The sequence below is a fragment of the Kogia breviceps genome, chromosome 15 (assembly GCF_026419965.1).
Source record: "Kogia breviceps isolate mKogBre1 chromosome 15, mKogBre1 haplotype 1, whole genome shotgun sequence".
Lineage (NCBI taxonomy): Eukaryota > Metazoa > Chordata > Mammalia > Artiodactyla > Physeteridae > Kogia > Kogia breviceps.
In genome coordinates, this window is record NC_081324.1 from 61,169,789 (window position 1) to 61,188,583 (window position 18,795).

Consider the following 18,795-nt stretch of genomic DNA (forward strand, 5'->3'; position numbering starts at 1 on the left):
TATATTGGAAAATTTGGGGGGATTTTCAACAATTTGAAAAACTCAAAGATGAACCACAAAGCTGAGAAATATCCAAAAAAATTAAAAAATTTAAAAATGAATGCATAAGATATATGTAGATACTGGTCTCTCCTTACATAAGCATAAGGTGAGTGATATGTAATATAAAATTAATAACGTTAGTTGTCTAACCCGTTTCATAACTTTACTTTCAAAGAATTACATTACTATACAGTAGACCTCTCTCTCTTGTAATTGGAGAAACTGCCTATCAGCCTATCATCAACAGATAAGTGTTTTTTTTAAAGTGTAACAATGTGTCCAATACTGTATTATGAATATGACATAATACTGTACTCCATAAAATTTTTATATATCGATTCACTCAGGAGTATATAGGCTGGGCTACCAAGAAGCAACCGTATGGATGACACTAGGTGACCATAAAGCAATCATATTGCTGCTTCTTTGTTATCAATGCCTGAACCATTACACCTGTAAATAAATATGAATTTACTTTTCACATTATCTTTTAATCTTTGACGTCTAGTGTTAGTAATACATATAACATCTACAGTGTTTTGTATCACATGAGACAATTTTTTTGTAGGTACTGATGATTCATCTTGTGAACAGACCATGTAAAGTGATGATATCAATAAATACAGCACAGTACTGTAAGTGTGTTTTCTCTTCCTTAGGATTTTCTTAATAATATTTTCTTTTCTCTAGCTCACTTTATTGTAAGAATAGAATATATAGTACATACAACATACAAAATATGTGTTAATCAACAGTTTATGTTACTGGTAACGCCTCCAGTCTACAGTGAGTTATTAGTGGTTGAGTTTTGGGGGAGTCAAATGTTTCATGTGGATTTTTGACTGCCTGGGGGGGGGCTGGGACCCCTCACCACCACATTGTTCAAGGGTCAAATTTACTACAAAACAGAGAAGATTTTTCAGTCCATTATAGTGGCTCAAGTATAGATTTGGAGTCAAATGGCTCTAGGCTCCCACCGATTGGCTGTGAGGCGTCAGGCAAGTTTCTTAGCGTCTCGGAGCCTCCTCGGTGTCCTCATGCACGTTTGGGCAACAAGCAGGATGAGTCGCTATCTGCCAGTGCGGGTGCCAAGGAATTAAACAAAACACACAACTTGATATATGAGTTTCTGTGTTTCCTCAGTTATGATCTGTGGGCTGAAATAGCCAGCGTTCATCAACCAAACTCTTTCCCCAAGTGACGACAAAGACCCTTCATTTCACTGAACATCAGCAGGGGAGGTGTGTCTAGGAATCTTGCTTCCAGGCATCAGACCAGACTGGGGTGGGGCAAGTGTGTGGCTGCAAGGAGTCTGGGGACCCTGAGAACTCTCCCAGATGGCAGCCCACCCCTGGAGAGCCATTTGGGGTAGCAAGCTCTATTTTAAGCCTCATTCAGACTCTGATGGGAATCCCTTTACACAGTCCCAAAACAATGGAGAACGTGGCGATGTAAATTTTCACTGAGGCAGGACAAAGAAGGAATCTTTAGAATGAGAAGGAAGGATGGGCTGAATGGGGTCACTTGGGCAGCAGCCAGCCTGAGGAGGGGACAGTAAGTGTCTGGAGGGGCCCAGGAGAGCAGGTGAGGCTGGCCGGGAAGTAGGGGAGGAAGCAGGGGATGGGTCGAAGGCACAGAGACAACCCTGGCTTAGGTTCTGGTAGTGGCTGCTGTGATGTCACCAGTGCTTGAGTTACGCCATCAGGTCTGGTTTGAAGAACTACACTTTTCGGTCTTTCCTCCCCAATGTAAATTCCCCCCACTGCATCTTTCTGCAGGAAGGGAAGGGAAAGAAGGAAGTGGGGTGTTGTGTCACCCTTTACTGTCCCCATCTCCCTCCTCTTGCCCCCTTTCCTGTGACTGTGTGTTAGTAGGGCTCACTCAGCCCCTGGTCAAGTGTTTCTGAGAACCCAGAACCCTCAAACACCAGGGGGCTATCGTGGCTTTTTATTTCTTTTTCATTCTGTGTTGATGCTCAAATAAAACTAGGTTTAATATTTGTGTCCGCCGATAGACCACACATTCCACGAGGGCAGGCATTATGTCCTGATGGGGTTCAGAACACGGTACCCCAAAATATGGCAACTTGGTGTACTGAAGATATTAAGCTGAAGGAGTTTGAGAAACAGCCAGTGCAGGAAGGTCACTCTGATTTCTCCCTTCTACCCCAAAGCAGTTCATGAGACCCTGTAGGGCTGGAGAACTTTCTCCTCGACCCTCGACCCTCTTAGCATCCCTGGCTGGGTCTGAACATGAAACAATGACAGATTAACAGAAGAAAAGCATACATATTCATTGACTAGACATTTCAGGTGACATGGGAGTCCCATAAGGAGATGGGGACCAGAAGGCACATCTGGTTCCATGCTCACCACTATGTCCTGTGTGTGTAGGAACAGAACCCATCCAGAGTAGTTACAGGAAATACTCAATAAAGGAATGTGTGGACAAGGGCCAACGAGGAGGAGGCTACAGACTCGGAGTGTAAATCCCTTAGAACTCTGCACCCTTTCACTTGGTTTTACAGGTTGACCACACTGGTTGGTTAGTTAAGTGTGATTTCACTTAAAGACGTAAGGTTTTCTGTTTCTGGACAAAGATATCAGAGACGGTCCTCCTGTACTTCCCCAGTCACCCCAGAGCGACGGTGGACAGGCAGTCACGGCCACCACATTTCCCAGCTCCTGTGTCCCCACCTCTTGAATCTGGGCTTGCCTTGTGACTTGCTTTGACCAATAACATGGGCAGAAGTGGAGTGGACTTGGTCCCGGGAGCCGAGGCCCAGCTTCCGCTGGCCCCTCTAGGATTGCTGTGGTCAGAGGACAGGACAACGGGAGGCCTCCTGCCAGGGTGTGACTCTACCCAAGAGCCTAAAGGGCGTGAGGATGGACGGGGAAGGGCCGAGGCCACTTCACCCAGACACCAGAGGAACCGCAGCACATCTGCAAAAGATGCAGGTAGATTGGGGGACAGGGTGGTGGGCCTGAAAGGAAGGTCTCTTCTAATTGCTATTTTTTTATTAAACAGGAAGAGTCAGCAGTCAGGCGGGGAGGCAGGGAGATTGTGTTGGAGTTCTGAAGGGAAGTGGGTGTGGACAGCCATCCCAACGAGTGGAAGCGTTATCTGACCGGGAAAATGTACAGTCGCTCAGCAGCACAGAGGCCTCCTGGATGTTTGTGAGCATTCGAGTAACGAGTCATGTCAGCAGCCGCTTTGTTTTCCTCCAGCCCCCTTCACCTGCTCTGAGCAGTTTCGGAGTCGGTGGAGAGCTGGGGTTTCCCCAAACAAGGAGAAAAGAGGCACAGAGAACCCGGGGTGTTTCAGGGACACGCAGATGAGAAGCTAAAATGATGGAGCACGGAACCCACGCTGGGTAAAGATGGACGGGTGAACGGGGGGAGAGGGACGGGAAAAGGCGGAAGTTCTGTTGAAGGTGAACAGTTATCGAATTATCGGAGCTAGAGTTCGGTATGTCGCACTCCCTGCCGACCTGCCGGTGGTTAGAACAGCGCCTGACACATAGCAGGTGCTCAGCGAAACTGCGTTCCACTGGCGAATGGAATCGCGAAGCCTCTTCACTACCCACCGCGCCTGCGCAATGAGCCACGCATGCGGCTAGCCCGGGCGCTCTGCGCCTGCGCAACATCTGCAAGGCGCCTGCGCAGCTCCTGGGCCGCTTCGCTGCACTAGGTTTGAGCCCTGCGAGCCCCGGTGGCGCGGCTGCGGCGCAGTACCGGCCTCCTCCTCGGCGTTCCCACGCCCATTCGGCGCGCTCTCGGCCTCCACGTCAGGGCCGCGACGCGGAGATGGCGGCTCAGAAGATAAACGAGGGGCTGGAGCACCTGGCCAAAGCAGAGAAATAGTGAGTGAGAGGCCCAGCGTGGCCCTGGGTAGGCGCCTGGACCGGGCCCCTCCGAGGCCGGTCTGAGTCAGCACCGGGTGGGGGGTGCTGGGGCGGGGCCGGGCCGGGCCGGGCGGGCGTGGTGGGGCCGCCGCGCCCCGGAAGCGCTGTCGTTGGACGTCGGAAGTCGTCTTACCTCGGGCCGTGAGGGCGCCGTGTTGTCTCGGGCATGGTTCTCCGCGTCGGTAGTCGGGATGCCGGTGCTTCTCGGCGCGTTGGGCGGCTTCCAGGCCCAACTATATTTTAAAATCTTTAGCTTTTCCCATGTGTGTGTAGCACATAAGACAATTGAGAGATTGTATCTTGTTTTTGGTGGGATTTTTAAAAATTATGTTAAGATACAGAATATAATGAGGGCTTTGGGGTAGAGGTGGTGGATTAGAATTTTGCTTTATTGCAGTACTTCCTCAGTTGGTGGATTAGAGTAGACAGGTTGCAATTTAAGGATTTTACTTTTCCGAACAATAATGTTTTTGGTAAGCTTGAGAATTGTTTACAAATTTGAGTCTTATAATATTACACAAACAAAAATGTTAAATTAATTGGCAAAAAAGTAAAAGGAACAAAATGAAAGGTGTACTTCTGCAGGCTCTGGGGCTTCCCTGTCTCTCAGTTAAGGTGCTCCCCTGATTCTTTGGAAGGTAACACTGTTATATGTAAGCAGGCTTTCACTAACGGAATTCAAATGTAGAATTTAAGATGGTATTTATTTAGTAGTTCTTATGCACACCCAAGTTTGACAATGTGAAATTATCATAAAATTTTAAAAAGAGGTGTTTCAGAAAGGGCAAATTAGATAAGGACTCAATTGATTGTCCTTTGGTGGGGCGTCTAAGATGCCGTGTGATCCTGGGATCCTGGAAAGCAGTTTGTCGTGCTTTCCCGTCATCCTGTCTCTGGTTGTCCTTCCTGTTCACTGGTGGCTAACTGTAGCCTTCTTTGCTGATTCCCTGTGTCTCTCTGAGTGTTTGGTTCTGTAGTCTTTCTGGCCTCTCTCCAGTCTCCCTGTGCGTCTTCACAGGTGTGACACGTGCTGATAACTGTGGTAATCTCCGGCCTCTCCTGAGCTGCAGTCTCGCGAGTCCACCTGCTTATTGCCGTGCTTCAGCCCACCTCAAGCTGTAGTGCGTCTCAGGGCTTGTTACACCCTGGATTGCTGCCGCTGCCCCTCCCGGGGTTCTGGTTCAGCAGGGCTGGGCTGGGGCTCAGCACTTCATACATTTCTAGCGCACTTCTAGGTGATGCTGCTCATCTGGGGATCAGGCCTTGAGAACCTCCACTCGCCTTGGATGCTATACAAACATTTTAAAAGGGGGAAACTGTGTCTATGACAGTGGGAGGGAAAGTGGTGAGGTTGTGTGTAATTGTCAGTAAGTTTGGATGGAGATGGGCACTGTGTACCTGATGGTCCCCACCCCCTTTTTAATGACCTACAAGCTCCTTATAAGCAGGAATGTGGTTGGTAACTTCTGTTAAATGTGTCTCTCTTTCATTTTAGCCTGAAAACTGGTTTTTTAAAATGGAAGCCAGATTATGACAGTGCTGCTTCTGAGTATGGAAAAGCAGGTATGTGTGGCTGTAGCCCTGTCCCTGCAGTGTGTGATCTTGAAGCAGGCTGGTAACTTCATCTCAGCATAGTTCTCACTCTTAATGCTTCCTATATAGTATTTGCATTGTTAAACCCTGCGTTTTTCCACTTCTTGTTTTCAGATGTCTTGAGTTCTGAGCTGTAGACCCAGCCGCCTCTCCGTCTCCCACTAGTGCAGATGGCACAGCGGGTGCCCCTGCAGGCTTTTTTTTGTTGTTGCGGTACACGGGCCTCTTACTGTTGTGGTCTCTCCCGTTGCGGAGCACAGGCTCCGGACACGCAGGCTCAGTGGCCATGGCTCACGGGCCCAGCCGCTCCATGGCATGTGGGATCTTCCCGGACCGGGGCACGAACCCGTGTCCCCTGCATCGACAGGCACACTCTCAACCACTGTGCCACCAGGGAAGCCCCACTGCAGGCTTTTAGCATCGTTTATATGTTCTTGAACTTCACTCAGTTCATACTACTTCTGGGAGTTTGGTCATATTTTTTACTACCTATTACTGAATAAAAATTTTTCTTGTTGGCTTTTTAAAACCTTAGGCTTATCTTCCGCAGTTCTGCACACCGAGCATGTTTGGCTCTTGCTCTTGATGACCCTCCCGTGGAGATGCACAGATACGTGTTCATGAAGAGTTAAGCTCATATGCATGTTTTATTGCCTTTATCTGCATATGAGATAAAAGCAACCTGAAATTTGCAGCAGAAAGGGAATTTATTAAAAATTTAGCATTTTGGGCTTCCCTGGTGGCGCAGTGGTTGAGAATCCGCCTGCCGATGCAGGGAACACGGGTTCGTGCCCCGGTCCGGGAAGATCCCACATGCCGCGGAGCGGCTGGGCCCGTGAGCCATGGCCGCTGAGCCTGCGCGTCCGGAGCCTGTGCTCCACAACGGGAGAGGCCACAACAGTGAGAGGCCCGCGTACTACAGAAAAAAAAAAAAAAATTAGCATTTTAAGAGTTATGGAATTATAGTTTTCAGCATATCCGTGATTATTTTGGATATAAAGCATAATACGATTTTGAAATACCCTGGACACATTTTACTGTGTGTTTCAGCAGTAGCCCTGATTACATTTGTTAGCCTTGCATAGAAATCACCTAGGAAATGTGCTTTTGGCACACATTTTGCAAGTATCCCCCATGCGGGAAATTTAATACAGAGTTGTTATGTATGTATCTGTGACCATGAGCTGCTTTTGGAAATGAATATTTCAAGTCAGATTTTCCAATTAAAACATCTTTTTTAAATTTTCTTTAAGGGGTTATGCAAGATACATTTCATAAGTAAATTTTTCAAAGAGCAAAAATGTAGAAATGCAGGGATGAAAATAGTTTGTCATTTGTTTATTTTCTACATTTTATTAAATGTAATTTTAAGAGTGTGTTTTTAACAATATTTTCTTAAAGCAGTATCCTTTTCACTTATTTGTAAGCAACACTTTGTAAGTTTTCCAAAGTCTCTTTGTAAGTTTTCCAAAGTCTGTATGATCATATTTAAAGATTGTGCCAAAAAGGAAGATTTATTATAAAAATATTGAGTGTGTTTATTGGACTTCAGTTTCAGAATAATTTAAAAGATAGAATAAGCCATAACTAAAGCACTGTTTCTATTATTAAATGTGAAACTGGTGAGGTAAGGTGCTGTTTTAGTGACAGTGCCTGTAGTTTGGGTGGGTTGGTTTGACTGATGCCATTTAAGTTTCCCAAAGCTTAGATGGTGGCGTTAGAAAGACTTGGGCTTGAGTGGAAGGAGCACTGATTTATTGCCAATAGTGTACAATTAAGAAAAAAAAAAAAACACCTTTTGAAAATACTTGTAAGTTATTGATAATCAAAAAAGTTGTGAGAAAATGGCTTAGAAAAAAGTGGTATTTATAGTTTTATGAAATTTCGTAAGTATTTGATTAAAATAAGTGTTAAGTTTATTTTCTGATACTTCACATGTCATGTACATTTTGGTAAGGATTCATTTGAGATTTCTTTAAATGATGGAAATAGACAGTCTGTATTTTTTTTCTCTCTTTCAGCTGTTGCTTTTAAAAATGCCAAACAGTTTGAACAAGCAAAAGATGCCTGCCTGAGAGAAGCTGTTGCCCACGAGAATAACAGGGCGTATCTTTTCAGCCTTTAGAGATTGTTATAAATTTGCTGCATGTGGAGTATAGTGCTATTAAATTAGAAGCCACTTAGAAAAATACTGCGTGTCTAAACTCTGAAAGTGCATTTATAGAGACTTGATCATAAGGTGCACACTGTTCTGCAGACCGCGTTTGAGAGTTCATTTCTATTGTTTCTGGATTTGCTTGATGATGGTTTTACTTGGGATGAAGTGAGGGAGATACAGAGACAGGTGCTGAAAAATGAAGAAGTGGCATGTGTATTAGAGACATGTTAACTGCTCTATAAATATTTTAAAAATGTAGTCTTCCTCCAGTATTTGAAATAAAATTTTTAAGTAGTTTTTAACAAATTTTCCTGAGGTATTTTATAATCTTATCAACTAAAAAATGTTTATTTTATTTCACTTGCAGATTATGGATATAATAACCTTGCATTTTAGTAAAACTTCAAGTTAATGCATAATAGAAGTAGCTTAAAAATCGATGTGGTGTTTTGTCAGTGTTTTTGTGAATTATGTAGTTTTTAGGAGACAGCTACAGGCGATAAATTTTTCTTCTTTTCCTGATTTGTATGGTTCGTCTTTTCAAACAAACTGGGGCAGTGAGTTAGTTAACCTTGTTTTTTAAATAGCAGATCTTTAGAAACTATTGAGTTGCTTTTTTTTTTCCTTAATTTTGATTTTGTTACATCTATTCAGTCTTTTTCATGCTGCCAAGTAAGTAAATATTCTCCGTGTGTTCATGTATTTGTAGATTATTATGTTTTAAATGTTGCTTTCTCTTAGGTCAGTAAATTTTTCCTAAGTTATAAATTCAGAAATAGTGAATTAATTTGTATTGATTTAAATAAAATAGTCATTTCCATTTGTTTCAGTCTTCACCTGAACCTTAAAAATGAAGTCACTCCTAAGATAATTCAGTGTTTAAGTTAAATCACTGTCATATTTTTAGGACCATTTTGTTCAATAACCTATGAAAAAACAAGTTAGAATCTCTTTTTTTCCCCTGTTTCTTAATAGTTAATGGTGCCTGTGGAGAGAAGCAGGAAGCTTTCTTTTGCTTTTGTGGAGAAAAACACTTAACTTGTTTCAAAACTTGGATTTAGGTTTATCAAGTAAAATAGAAAGTCATTTAACCTCTCTGACCTTTACTTAACTTTGCATCTGCAAAGTGAAATCCCTTTACCTCAGATGTCTATTGTTTCCAAGGCATTATTGCCCACGTAAATAAAAGGAAGAAAAATTATGTTGTGTTGTAATGAGAGCCTAAAGTAAGTATGTTGTCTGAGCCAGTTTTAATTGATGGAGCTTCTCATGTCTGTGGTAGAAAGTTTTTCTTCCCCCATCTCATCAAGATCTCATCCAAGAACTTATATTCTCTCTGCAGAGCTTATGAACAAGCTGGCATGATGCTGAAGGTCAGTACCGTTGCGTCACAGCTGCTCCTTAGGTAAAATGAGTTATACTTTGAAGTCCCCATAAGAACAAGATCAGCAAGTTTTGTATCCTAAAGAATTTGTCAACTTAGTGAAGGACAGATTTGAAAACAACCTATGCGAGGTCAGCACGGAGATACAGTATGTCAACCCTAAGTAGATAATACCTATAATCTTTACATCTAGCTTTTACGTGATTTTTCTTCAGTTTTTTAAAAAAGTTTTGAATTGGAGATATTAGACATAAGAAGCACATGATGCTGAGACTTGGAGTTTACTAATAAGATACGTAAGGTTACTCTGTTGATGGTGCTCAGAGAAAGAGGGCTGCAAGCGCAGGTGAACGCAGGGCTTGCTGAGATGGAGGAGGCCGGCCTGGGCGTGCAGGGAGTGGGGAGAAACAGCCCAAGGAGGAGGCCGGCTGCTGCACAGCCCCACTCGCCAGTGCCATGTGGGGTGCAAGCCTGCGGATGCCGTAGCCTATGACATGTTTAAAATACGAAGCCACAGAACAGACCTCCTGTGAAAGTATCTGATTTTAAGATATGGAGGGTTGAAGCAGGCCATCCTTGGAAATGACACACAGCCCTTGGGCTGCCAGTTTGCAGCCTTTGGCACAGGCCTTGTATGTAGTAGGAACTCATAAGTATTCCAGGAATTGTAAATGCCTAGAAAACCATGAAGAGCAAGTGTTTTGGTTTCTATTATGTGTGTAGTTTCCCTGAAACTCTGTGAAGGGATGAACTCTGCAGAAATCAACTGATGCGTTTTTGGTTTAGCTAAATGAAGCTTGATGGAGAGAATGACCGTGTGAATGCATTTCATTTTCAATATATTTATTATTGCATATGTTTTGGATCCTTTGCTTTCTTGAATTTCAGATTGTAACTCTGAATTTAACTCTGTATTTAAGTTGATGCACTTACTGGTCCATGCCGTATCGTTTGCCTAAAGGAGATGCAAAAACTCCCGGAGGCTGTTCAGCTGATTGAGAAAGCCAGCATGATGTACCTGGAGAATGGCACCCCGGACACAGCAGCCATGGCCTTGGAGCGGGCCGGAAAGTGAGTGTGTGGACACAGGTCTCCGCATGGAAGTCTTTTTGTTTTAATAAAGTCCTTCGAAAAACAAGTTTTCTATTTCTCATGTAAGTCAGATTTTCTTGTCTAATTTAGGCTTATAGAAAACGTGGATCCAGAAAAGGCTGTGCAGTTATATCAGCAGACAGCTAATGTGTTTGAAGTAAGTTTGAATTTTTTTTTCTTTGAGTATATAGAATTTTATGTTTATGATATATAGGAAAACGGAGAAATGCAGTGGCTACTTTGAAAACTTTTCTGTGCTCACAGCTGAACTCTTGTTTTCTTCTGTTAGTAGTGAGATGGCTTAGCAGCTTTGGAGGAATTCCCACCCCCACCCCACCCCCCTGATCCAGTGCTATTACCTTTTTTTTTTTTTAAGGTTTATTTATTATTTATTTTATTTATTTTTGGCTGCATCAGGTCTTAGTTGTGGTGTGCGGGATCTTTCGTGGTGGCGCGGGCTCTTCGTTGTGGCACATGGGCTTTCTCTCTCTCATTGTGGCTTGCAGTCTCCAGGGTGCCTGGTCTCTGTAGTTGTGGCGTGTGGGCTTAGTTGCCCCACGGCTTGTGGGATCTTAGTTCCCTGACCAGGGTTCGAACCCACGTCCCCTGCATTGTAAGGCGGATTCTTTACCACTGGACCACCAGGGAAGTCCCCGGTGCCATTACTTTTTTATCAAAAATTGTTAGGGGAAGAAAAAGATTCCTACATTAAAGCAGCCAACACTCTCTTCTCTTGGATTCCTGCAGAATGAAGAACGCTTACGACAGGCAGTTGAATTACTAGGAAAGGCCTCCAGGCTGCTGGTGCGAGGGCGCAGGTACGTGTCATAGAGCTGTGCTCCTGTGTCCCTGTGACCTGGCCACAGGGACAGGCTTGTTAATCTTTTTGATGTAACCATGGGCACACCAGGCTACAAGACGGCAGCACGTTGGATTAAATATTGAAAGATCTACCGCTTCTCTAAAGTGTCATCCCAAAATGTATCATGCGTTGTGCTCTTGTTGGCTAAGACCTGACTCAGCAACTTGGGAGGGAGCAGTTGTCTTGTTCTGTTGTCTGGGTGGGTGGTGATGCCTCTCAAGGACAAGTATCCGTATGAGCTAAGTGACAAGATGCCCTAAGTGTTCACCCAGGAAAATTGACAGGTTCTTGACAGCCAAATAGTGTCATCAGACAGGGTACTGATGTTTTTTCCTTCACACTTAGGACCTATGGCATGAATAGCCAGACCCCAGAAACCTAGAATCCTATGGATTTTCCTTTTGTGGTTTACTTCAATTTAAACTTAGTAAACAATCTCCCTTATTAATAAAATTCTGCAAAGGAAAATATGTGAGGGTAGATGGAAGAAGACTGTTGAGGGTCAGAGTGGCGAGGACTTTTTCTCGCCTCTCCCTGTCTGCTCCCCTGCTGCGCGTTCTGGCCCCAGGAGCTGGCGGGGCTCATGAAGCCCACGGTGGGCGTGTGAGGGCCCGGTGGGGGTCCTGGTCCCGGGGAGCCAGTGCTCTTGGGGCGTCTTCACGGCCTTTCAGTGAGGGAAAGGGATCTGCGATGATTGAGTCGGGGCTGGGCTCCGGCATTTCTCACAGACGCTCACAAAGCAGTTTGTTGGACTTGATGGGTGCTCATTAATGGATGGTCCTTACCAGACCTAAAACTCCGCATATGAAGCGGCCTGTCCTTGAGTTCTTTTGCTCTCTCTGCTTGGTGTCTAGAAGGGCGAGTCTGACATTTAGAAGGCAAGCCGGGTGAGCAGAGCTTACAGAAACACGGGTTATGGAGCAGTTGTTACAGTGCCTGATGTGATCTTTATTTCTCTAAAACCTGTAACATCAAGTACATTATAGGACCTCTGCTGTGGATCACTTAGACTCACCTTGTTCTGCATTTCTTGTTTTGTCTTTAGGTTTGATGAGGCGGCGCTCTCTATTCAGAAAGAAAAAAATATTTATAAGGAAATTGAGAATTATCCAACTTGTTATAAGGTATGCTTTGAAAGTGCTTATATTTGGCTTTTCCTTAGATCATTTTTCATTTTGGTGTAACTGTGTACCTAAGACCGGGTTCCCTGAATGTTTGTTTATTTTTAAAATAATACCTAATGGGCCTCTGTTTTTGGCCAAGATGGAGTAATAAGCCCACTGTCACCTGTCTCCTGATCACAGCTAACACTGCTGGGCAAAACACAGAAGGCTGTACTCCTCAGACCCTGAAAAGAGAGAAGCCAAGAGGGCTGGAGGTCAGGGAGCACAGGGCGGCTTTCCTCTCCGAGGGCCCCCCGCCACATCTTTCTAACCAGAGAAGCTGAGAGAAGAGGCCCCACGTTTCCTGCTCCTTCTCCCTCGGCTCCTCTGAGGCTGAGCCCTAGTCATGGAGTTGCAGCTGGGATGGTGGTGCAGGCGGATGAAACAGTCTGCACCAGCCGGAGGAGCTGGGAAGATGGGCTCAGAGAGCAAGGAGAAGAGCCTAGAGAGGAGGGCTGGAAGTGGGCCCTCCCCGCCCCCCACCCCAGGTACGCGCACATGCGCATGTGGCTGTGAGTTTGTGGGGGGGGCACGCCAGCTGCGTGTGCAGGGCACACCCAGAGCAGCGGAGCAGGTGGCTGAACTAAGACTAGAGCCACTGCCCAGAAAGTAGACAGAACATGCAGCCTGAGCCCAAGATCGTGGGAGGGTCCTGCAGTGTCCAGGGGACAGTCCCAAGTGACTCAGCATAGAACGAGTCAGGAAAATGTGACCGTTGTCAGGAGAAAGGACCACAGAGGTGACCCGGATGTTGGAGTCACCAGATCAGGACCAGGAAGCAGTTGTCACAGCTGCTCCGTGTGGCAGAGGTGAACATGGGTGAAATAATGGACTAAAGGACTGATTTTTATTTTTTTAATAGAAACTATAAATGAACTAAATGAGAATTTTAGAACTGAAAAAACAGTGTCTGAAATAAAATACCGGATGGGCCTAATCTGAAAATGGAGATGACAAAAGATCAATAAAAGTCATCTGAAAAAGTAGATATAAAAAACATTGAAAAATAGTTCATGAAGAGCTGTTTTGCCGATAAGATCTTATCAGTTGTGTCTGTGGTCTCAGTCCTTTTGTTGGCTTATAAATAATAGTGTCTATTTCTGTTACATGACGTTTCCATTCATTTATCTTTTTCTCTATCTCTTGAAGAATTCTAAAGTAGAATTGCAGAGTTATGCCCCCCGCTTCTTGTTCTGTTTTCAAGATGAAACCTATGTAGGCATTTAGAAGAAATTTTCTGTAAATTGTGCAGTGGCTGTGTTCTGGGGCTTTGTTTCTCCAAGTGTGGTCCTCAGACTGGCGGGACCATGACCACCTGGGAGCCGGTGAGGAGCAGTGGACTCTCAGGCTTCCCCACCACCAGCTCCGCCGCCTCCAGCAAGACCTCCAGCTGGGGTGTGCGCATTGGAGTTTGAGGTGTGCTCTTCTGGGGTGTTCTCCCCGCAGTGTCCTATGGAGGTGGCTGCAGAATTCACGAGTCTCTCCAGGTGCAAATTCCAGGTGTCAGGAAATTGATTTCTGCAGAGATATGATCTTGGCCTAATCACCTCTTTTGTTTTAGAAAACAATTGCCCAAGTCTTAGTGCATCTGCACAGAAACGACTACGTGGCCGCAGAGCGCTGCGTCCGGGAGAGCTACAGGTAAGACCCACCAGTGCACGGCACGGCTGCTTCTCCACCCCAGCTCACTGCCTAGATAGGCAGTCCTGGCTGCGGAACGGGGTTTTTGTTTTTGTTTTTAATAAAGTCCAGAGCAATATGAGTGCGTGCGTAGCATTTCAGCTTTTGCAGCAGGATTTTTATGAGTTGTGTTCTTTCCTGTGTTTTTCTCCTGGGTGCTTCTGTGGAAGTGAGTGACTTGAGTGATTTTGTGATATTTGCCATCTAAGAAAAAAAAAAAAAAAAGAGAAAGAAAAGTCTTCAGGTTGTATGTTACAGGAAGGTCAGGCTATAAGGGATTTTCTCCTTGGCAATGTAAACCGAACAGCCTGAGGCCAGGCACCCAGGCTCCGGGGCCCGGGGTTCTCTGCTGTCAGCTGTCCGGTGCAGGTGGGTGCGCCGAGGGCCAGGCGCAGACGTGCCGTGTGCTCCCCGCAGCATCCCTGGCTTCAACGGCAGTGAGGACTGCACCGCCCTGGAGCAGCTGCTTGAGGGCTACGACCAGCAGGACCAGGACCAGGTGTCCGAGGTCTGCAACTCGCCCCTGTTCAAGTACATGGACAATGACGTGAGTGCCTCCTCTCGGCCCTAATTCCCTCTCCCGTGGGCTCATGAGGTTTCTCCATCTGCGGTTTGCCTGGAGCTGCTGGTCAAAGAGGAGGCTCACGACGGGTGCATGTTGCCTGGCTGGCTGGCTGCCGGGTGGGTTTGCCGTGGGCGACACCCGCTCCTCCTCCATCTGCTGGCCTCCCTCCAGGGTGCTGGGTTGAGCGAGTTTCTCTCAGGCTCATGGTCTCAGGGCCCATGGTGCGGTGGCCTTTGGGGGTCGGCAGGCCTGTTGGAATCCCACTTCTGAGAGCACCCGCTGTGTGGTGCAGGGTAGTGGCTGACGGTCTGAAGCTCAGTTAACTCCTCTGTAAATGTGGGGCAGCTGGTCCCCGTCTTGCTGCCTGTGGTGACAAGTGGATGAGTCGGGTGAGGGGCCCATCCCCCCACGGTGGGACGCCAGCTGTGACCCAGGCTTTTCTTCCCAGTTTCCCTGTTCAGTAGATTCATGAGCGCCTGCTCATTGGATTTGGTCTGGCGGGTTTAGTCTTGTGATGGTACCAGATCAGTGTAAGACCTTGGTGGGGTTTTTTTGTTTTCTTTGTTTTTTTTTAATAAAATGATGTGCTTAGAGGAACCAGTGTTTTTCTAGGTAAATTCTGGCATCAGCTTTTGTAAGTTTGTGTTTTCAACACTGACTCAGCAGATGGTTATTTTGTAATGACCAGAAGTGTCCCTCAGCTCGTGTGTCCGGTTATCTGATTCCTAAGTGTGCCGAAGAATTGAGGTTTTCCTTGTCGTGCCCCTGCCCTACCCTGGTCACAAGCCCTGATGGTTGAGCAGCGTTGGGTTTTGTGGTGGTCTTTCTGTCTGAGTGGTATCCGGCGAGCAGGCTCGTCTCACAGGTGACTCCCGGGAGGCGTCGCGGGTCAGGCCTGAGTGTCCAGTCTGAGCAGTGCTTTGTTGTTGACAGTACGCGAAGCTGGGCCTGAGCCTGCTGGTCCCAGGAGGGGGAGTCAAGAAGAAGGCGGCGGCCCCCCCACAGGCCACGCCCGAAGGCCACGCCGCCCCCACCGCTGAGGACGAGGAGGACGAGTATGCAGGGGGGCTGTGCTAGGCGCTCGTCCCCTCACAGACCCCACACGGCCCGGACGTCGCCGCATGGCCCGGGGTGCGGCCAGACCTCACGCCATCCTGGCTCTGATGCTGGTAAAGACAAAGTCTTAGCTCCCGTTTCCTGGATTACCCGTCCTGCCCACTGCCTGTGAAGCATTTTTTTCTTTCCATGATAAGAGCTCTTCTCAGACACCAGCAGGCATTAACAGAGAAATGTACTGTCACATTTTAGGACAGTTGACTTTAAAATTGGCAAACCAAATTCTAGACAGATCTGTTCTAAACAAAGATAATAGGCATAGATAGTCTTAGATAGCCTTTTCTCTTGGGCTCTTGTAATTTATTGTTAGAGAAGGTTTTTTTGCATTTTATTTAATAATTGCTGTTAAAAGTGATGTATACTGGTTAAACAAAATAGTATTTTAAACATTTGTTCTGCCTTCAGAAGGAAATTTATCTCCCATGATAATCAGAGACATTTAAATTGTTCAATCTTCAGAGGCAAGATTGGGACAGGAAGCTGTTTTGAGCCTTAAGATGTTACTTATCTTAATGCAAGACGCATCTAAAGTCTCATGTGTAAGTTTGAACATTTTGAAGGTGGCATATTACAGTGATTCTGTAAATGTCTTCAGCTGTTTCTGGAATATGGGTATTTTTCCACCTGAAACACATAGTGACAGTCTCTAAACCCACCAGGTTGTTGACCGACTGGGACTAATGAGGACCTTTGTCCTGAGTTCGCACAGTGTGGTGGTTTCCATCAGGCTGGGGTGCATACGTGGCTTCCCTCTGCGTCGTCCAGGGCTATGACAGGACAGCACCTTGACTCGGGAGGTGCTGTCTGTAAACCTCCTGCATGTGGCTGAAAGGCGGGGGCTGAGTTTCAAGGGCTGGGCTGCCGCTGTCTAGTGCTTCCTGGGTCTTTCCTGACGGGTCATTTTTGAGGCGTTCCTCTCCCTGTGCTCGGAGCCGTCTTCCTGTCCCCTGATTGGAAAGAGGCCCAGACACCGCAGTGCGCTCTGCAGGAGACGCTGCCCGCCTGGCTTCCCGGGCTCGGATCTGCTGGCCTCCCTGGGACCCTGAGGCGGGTCATCATGAGTGGTCGCAGCCACGCTGGGCTCTGTGACGGGTTCGGGGAACGTCCTCGCGGGGCCCGTGTGCCGGGGTGGGTGGGCAGTGGATCCACGCAGTCTCTCCAGTCCCCCTGTTGCCAGCGTGGCTCTGCAGGCTGCAGCGCACTTCCAGTCACTGTTGGGAGACACTGAGTGGTGGTCTCAGAAAAGCCATGTTCAGGTGTTTGTGGTTAATGATGTGTTAATAGTTCTGAGGCCCCGTCCTCCTGCTGTGCCCTCCAGATCCAGTCACACTTCAGGAGTCTTATGTGATGTGCATTTGAGCTACTTAACAATCCCTGTCAACAGATTTGGCAAAACTTAAAAGGTATTTTAGACCATTTCCTGTAGGCCATATTATCCATTACAGCTTTGGAAGAAAGCTTTTATTTCTCTTTTCTTACATATTAAACAAAAATGAGGACTGAGTCGAAGGGTCCTGTAGCAGCCGAGGGACTGGGGCCTCACAGCACAGGAGGCTTGAGCTGGGGCGTCCTCCACACCAGCTCCTTCCCGACCTTCATGTCAGAACTCGTGTGCGGGGCGTGTGGGTGTTTGTTCTCTGACGTCATGGCTGTTCTGCATAGTGTCTAGTGAGGAGCATCTCATTTTCCCCTCACAGAAGCCTTTATCCTGAGGGGACACTCAGAATTGGGGAACTGGTATTCACAGCAGGACGAGGTGTCTCCAGAGCTCGTGTCATAACTTTACCAAAGTGGGCGTGTGTCTGCATGAGCGTGCTCAGGGTCCCACCGTCAGTGTTCTGTTGTGTTGTAAGTGAATCAGTCTACAAAGTCTAGTTAATATATCGAATTTATTTGTACATATGCAGAGTATGGTATTTGTGTATGGAAACTGTGCTTATTCCTCTTTTTTCCAGCTCTGATGAATAATATTAAATGTGATATGGAAATACAGGTTATTGCTTCTATAGGAATATAATTATCAAAATAAAATCTGAAACTCTATAAGTATGATCATTCTTTTTATTATTATTCATTTTGCTTGGCTTATTTCCCTTTTTATCCAAAGACACATCCTCAGCTATTTACATGATCCCAGCTGTGCTGGACAAGAACAAAATTTCGTCTGTTCTTGTAAGTTGTGCCTTATGCTGGGAGTCAGTTAAGTCCCTCTGGGGGTTACTTCAAACACTTGGAGCTTTTTAAGGTGCCAGTCATCCATCTACTGTCTCACTGTGCTCTCTGGCCTTGGTGAGGTGGGAGACTTCAGTATACCTTCCAAGAGAATAAATTCTTTCATCGAGTTAAGTGAGATAAAGATACCCAGGAGGTAAAAAAACTGAAATGGTATTGTTTGCATTTATACTTATTTGGCACCTTAGTTACCAGCGTATTTACTAAAATTAATCACATGTTTATTGAGTGAGTGCTGTGTAGTGCTGGCCTGTCCTCTGGGGAATGGGGATGAGTAGTAGGATTTGACACCAGGATTTGGTGGAAGTTGGAGTAAGAGGTGGAGAGAATGCAGGGGACGGAGGGGCTTGGGTGCAACGCGATTTTGGTTTCCCTCAGGACACTTTGACGTGTTCTGAGTGGCCTTGTGGTCCCCCTGGCGTTTGTGAAGACGGGTCAGCTGGGAAAGGCAACAGAAGCCGTCTCCCTGTGTCTCCCTCTGTCCCCCGCCCCATGTTTTCATTAGGTTGGTATCAAGAAAAGGCTTAGCACCGACTTTAATTTGATACTAAATTTAAGGACATAAAAAATATCTTGAAGGAAAAAAGGACTGAGGCAAACATCCCTTTTGAAAAAGGAGAGCAAACCTTTTCCATCTGAGTGTTTTTTTAAATGGTCAAGGGGCCTTTGCCCATGGAAAGAACTTACATGGCTTTTAGTAACAGTCAGTGGTACTGATTAAAATTCCCCTAAATAATTAGCCCCACTTACAAACTAGGTGAACTAAATTCCCTTCGAATTTAAGGTAGAACATTTTTTTTTTTTTTTTTTTTTTTTTTTTGTGGTACGTGGACCTCTCACCATCGTGGCCTCTCCCGTTGCGGAGCACAGGCTCCAGATGGACACGCAGGCTCAGCGGCCATGGCTCATGGGTCCAGCCGCTCCGTGGCATGCAGGATCCTCCCGGACCCAGGCACGAACCCGCGTCCCCTGCATCAGCAGGTGGACTTGCAACCAGTGCGCCA

General features: G+C 46.2%; 1 protein-coding gene across 1 annotated transcript; it reads left to right on the forward strand.

Moving 5' to 3' along the window:
- Positions 1-3,833: 3,833 nt before the first annotated feature.
- NAPG (NSF attachment protein gamma) lies at positions 3,834-17,605 on the forward strand. Its single transcript, XM_059039478.2, has 12 exons — positions 3,834-3,904; positions 5,442-5,509; positions 7,561-7,645; positions 8,352-8,369; positions 9,040-9,070; positions 10,043-10,152; positions 10,264-10,330; positions 10,921-10,991; positions 12,081-12,159; positions 13,760-13,839; positions 14,296-14,425; positions 15,377-17,605. Exons 1-12 carry the CDS (start codon positions 3,849-3,851, stop codon positions 15,518-15,520), a joined length of 939 nt encoding a protein of 312 aa, XP_058895461.1. The 5' UTR covers positions 3,834-3,848; the 3' UTR covers positions 15,521-17,605.
- The last annotated feature ends 1,190 nt before the right edge of the window (positions 17,606-18,795 follow it).

Coding starts and splice junctions, on each gene's coding strand:
- NAPG (XM_059039478.2), top strand. CDS start 3,849: ATGGCGGCTCAGAAGATAAACGAGGGGCTGGAGCACCTGGCCAAAGCA. Junction 9,071..10,042: donor AAGCTGGCATGATGCTGAAG/GTCAGTACCGTT, acceptor GTTTGCCTAAAG/GAGATGCAAAAACTCCCGGA. Junction 12,160..13,759: donor ATTATCCAACTTGTTATAAG/GTATGCTTTGAA, acceptor CTTTTGTTTTAG/AAAACAATTGCCCAAGTCTT.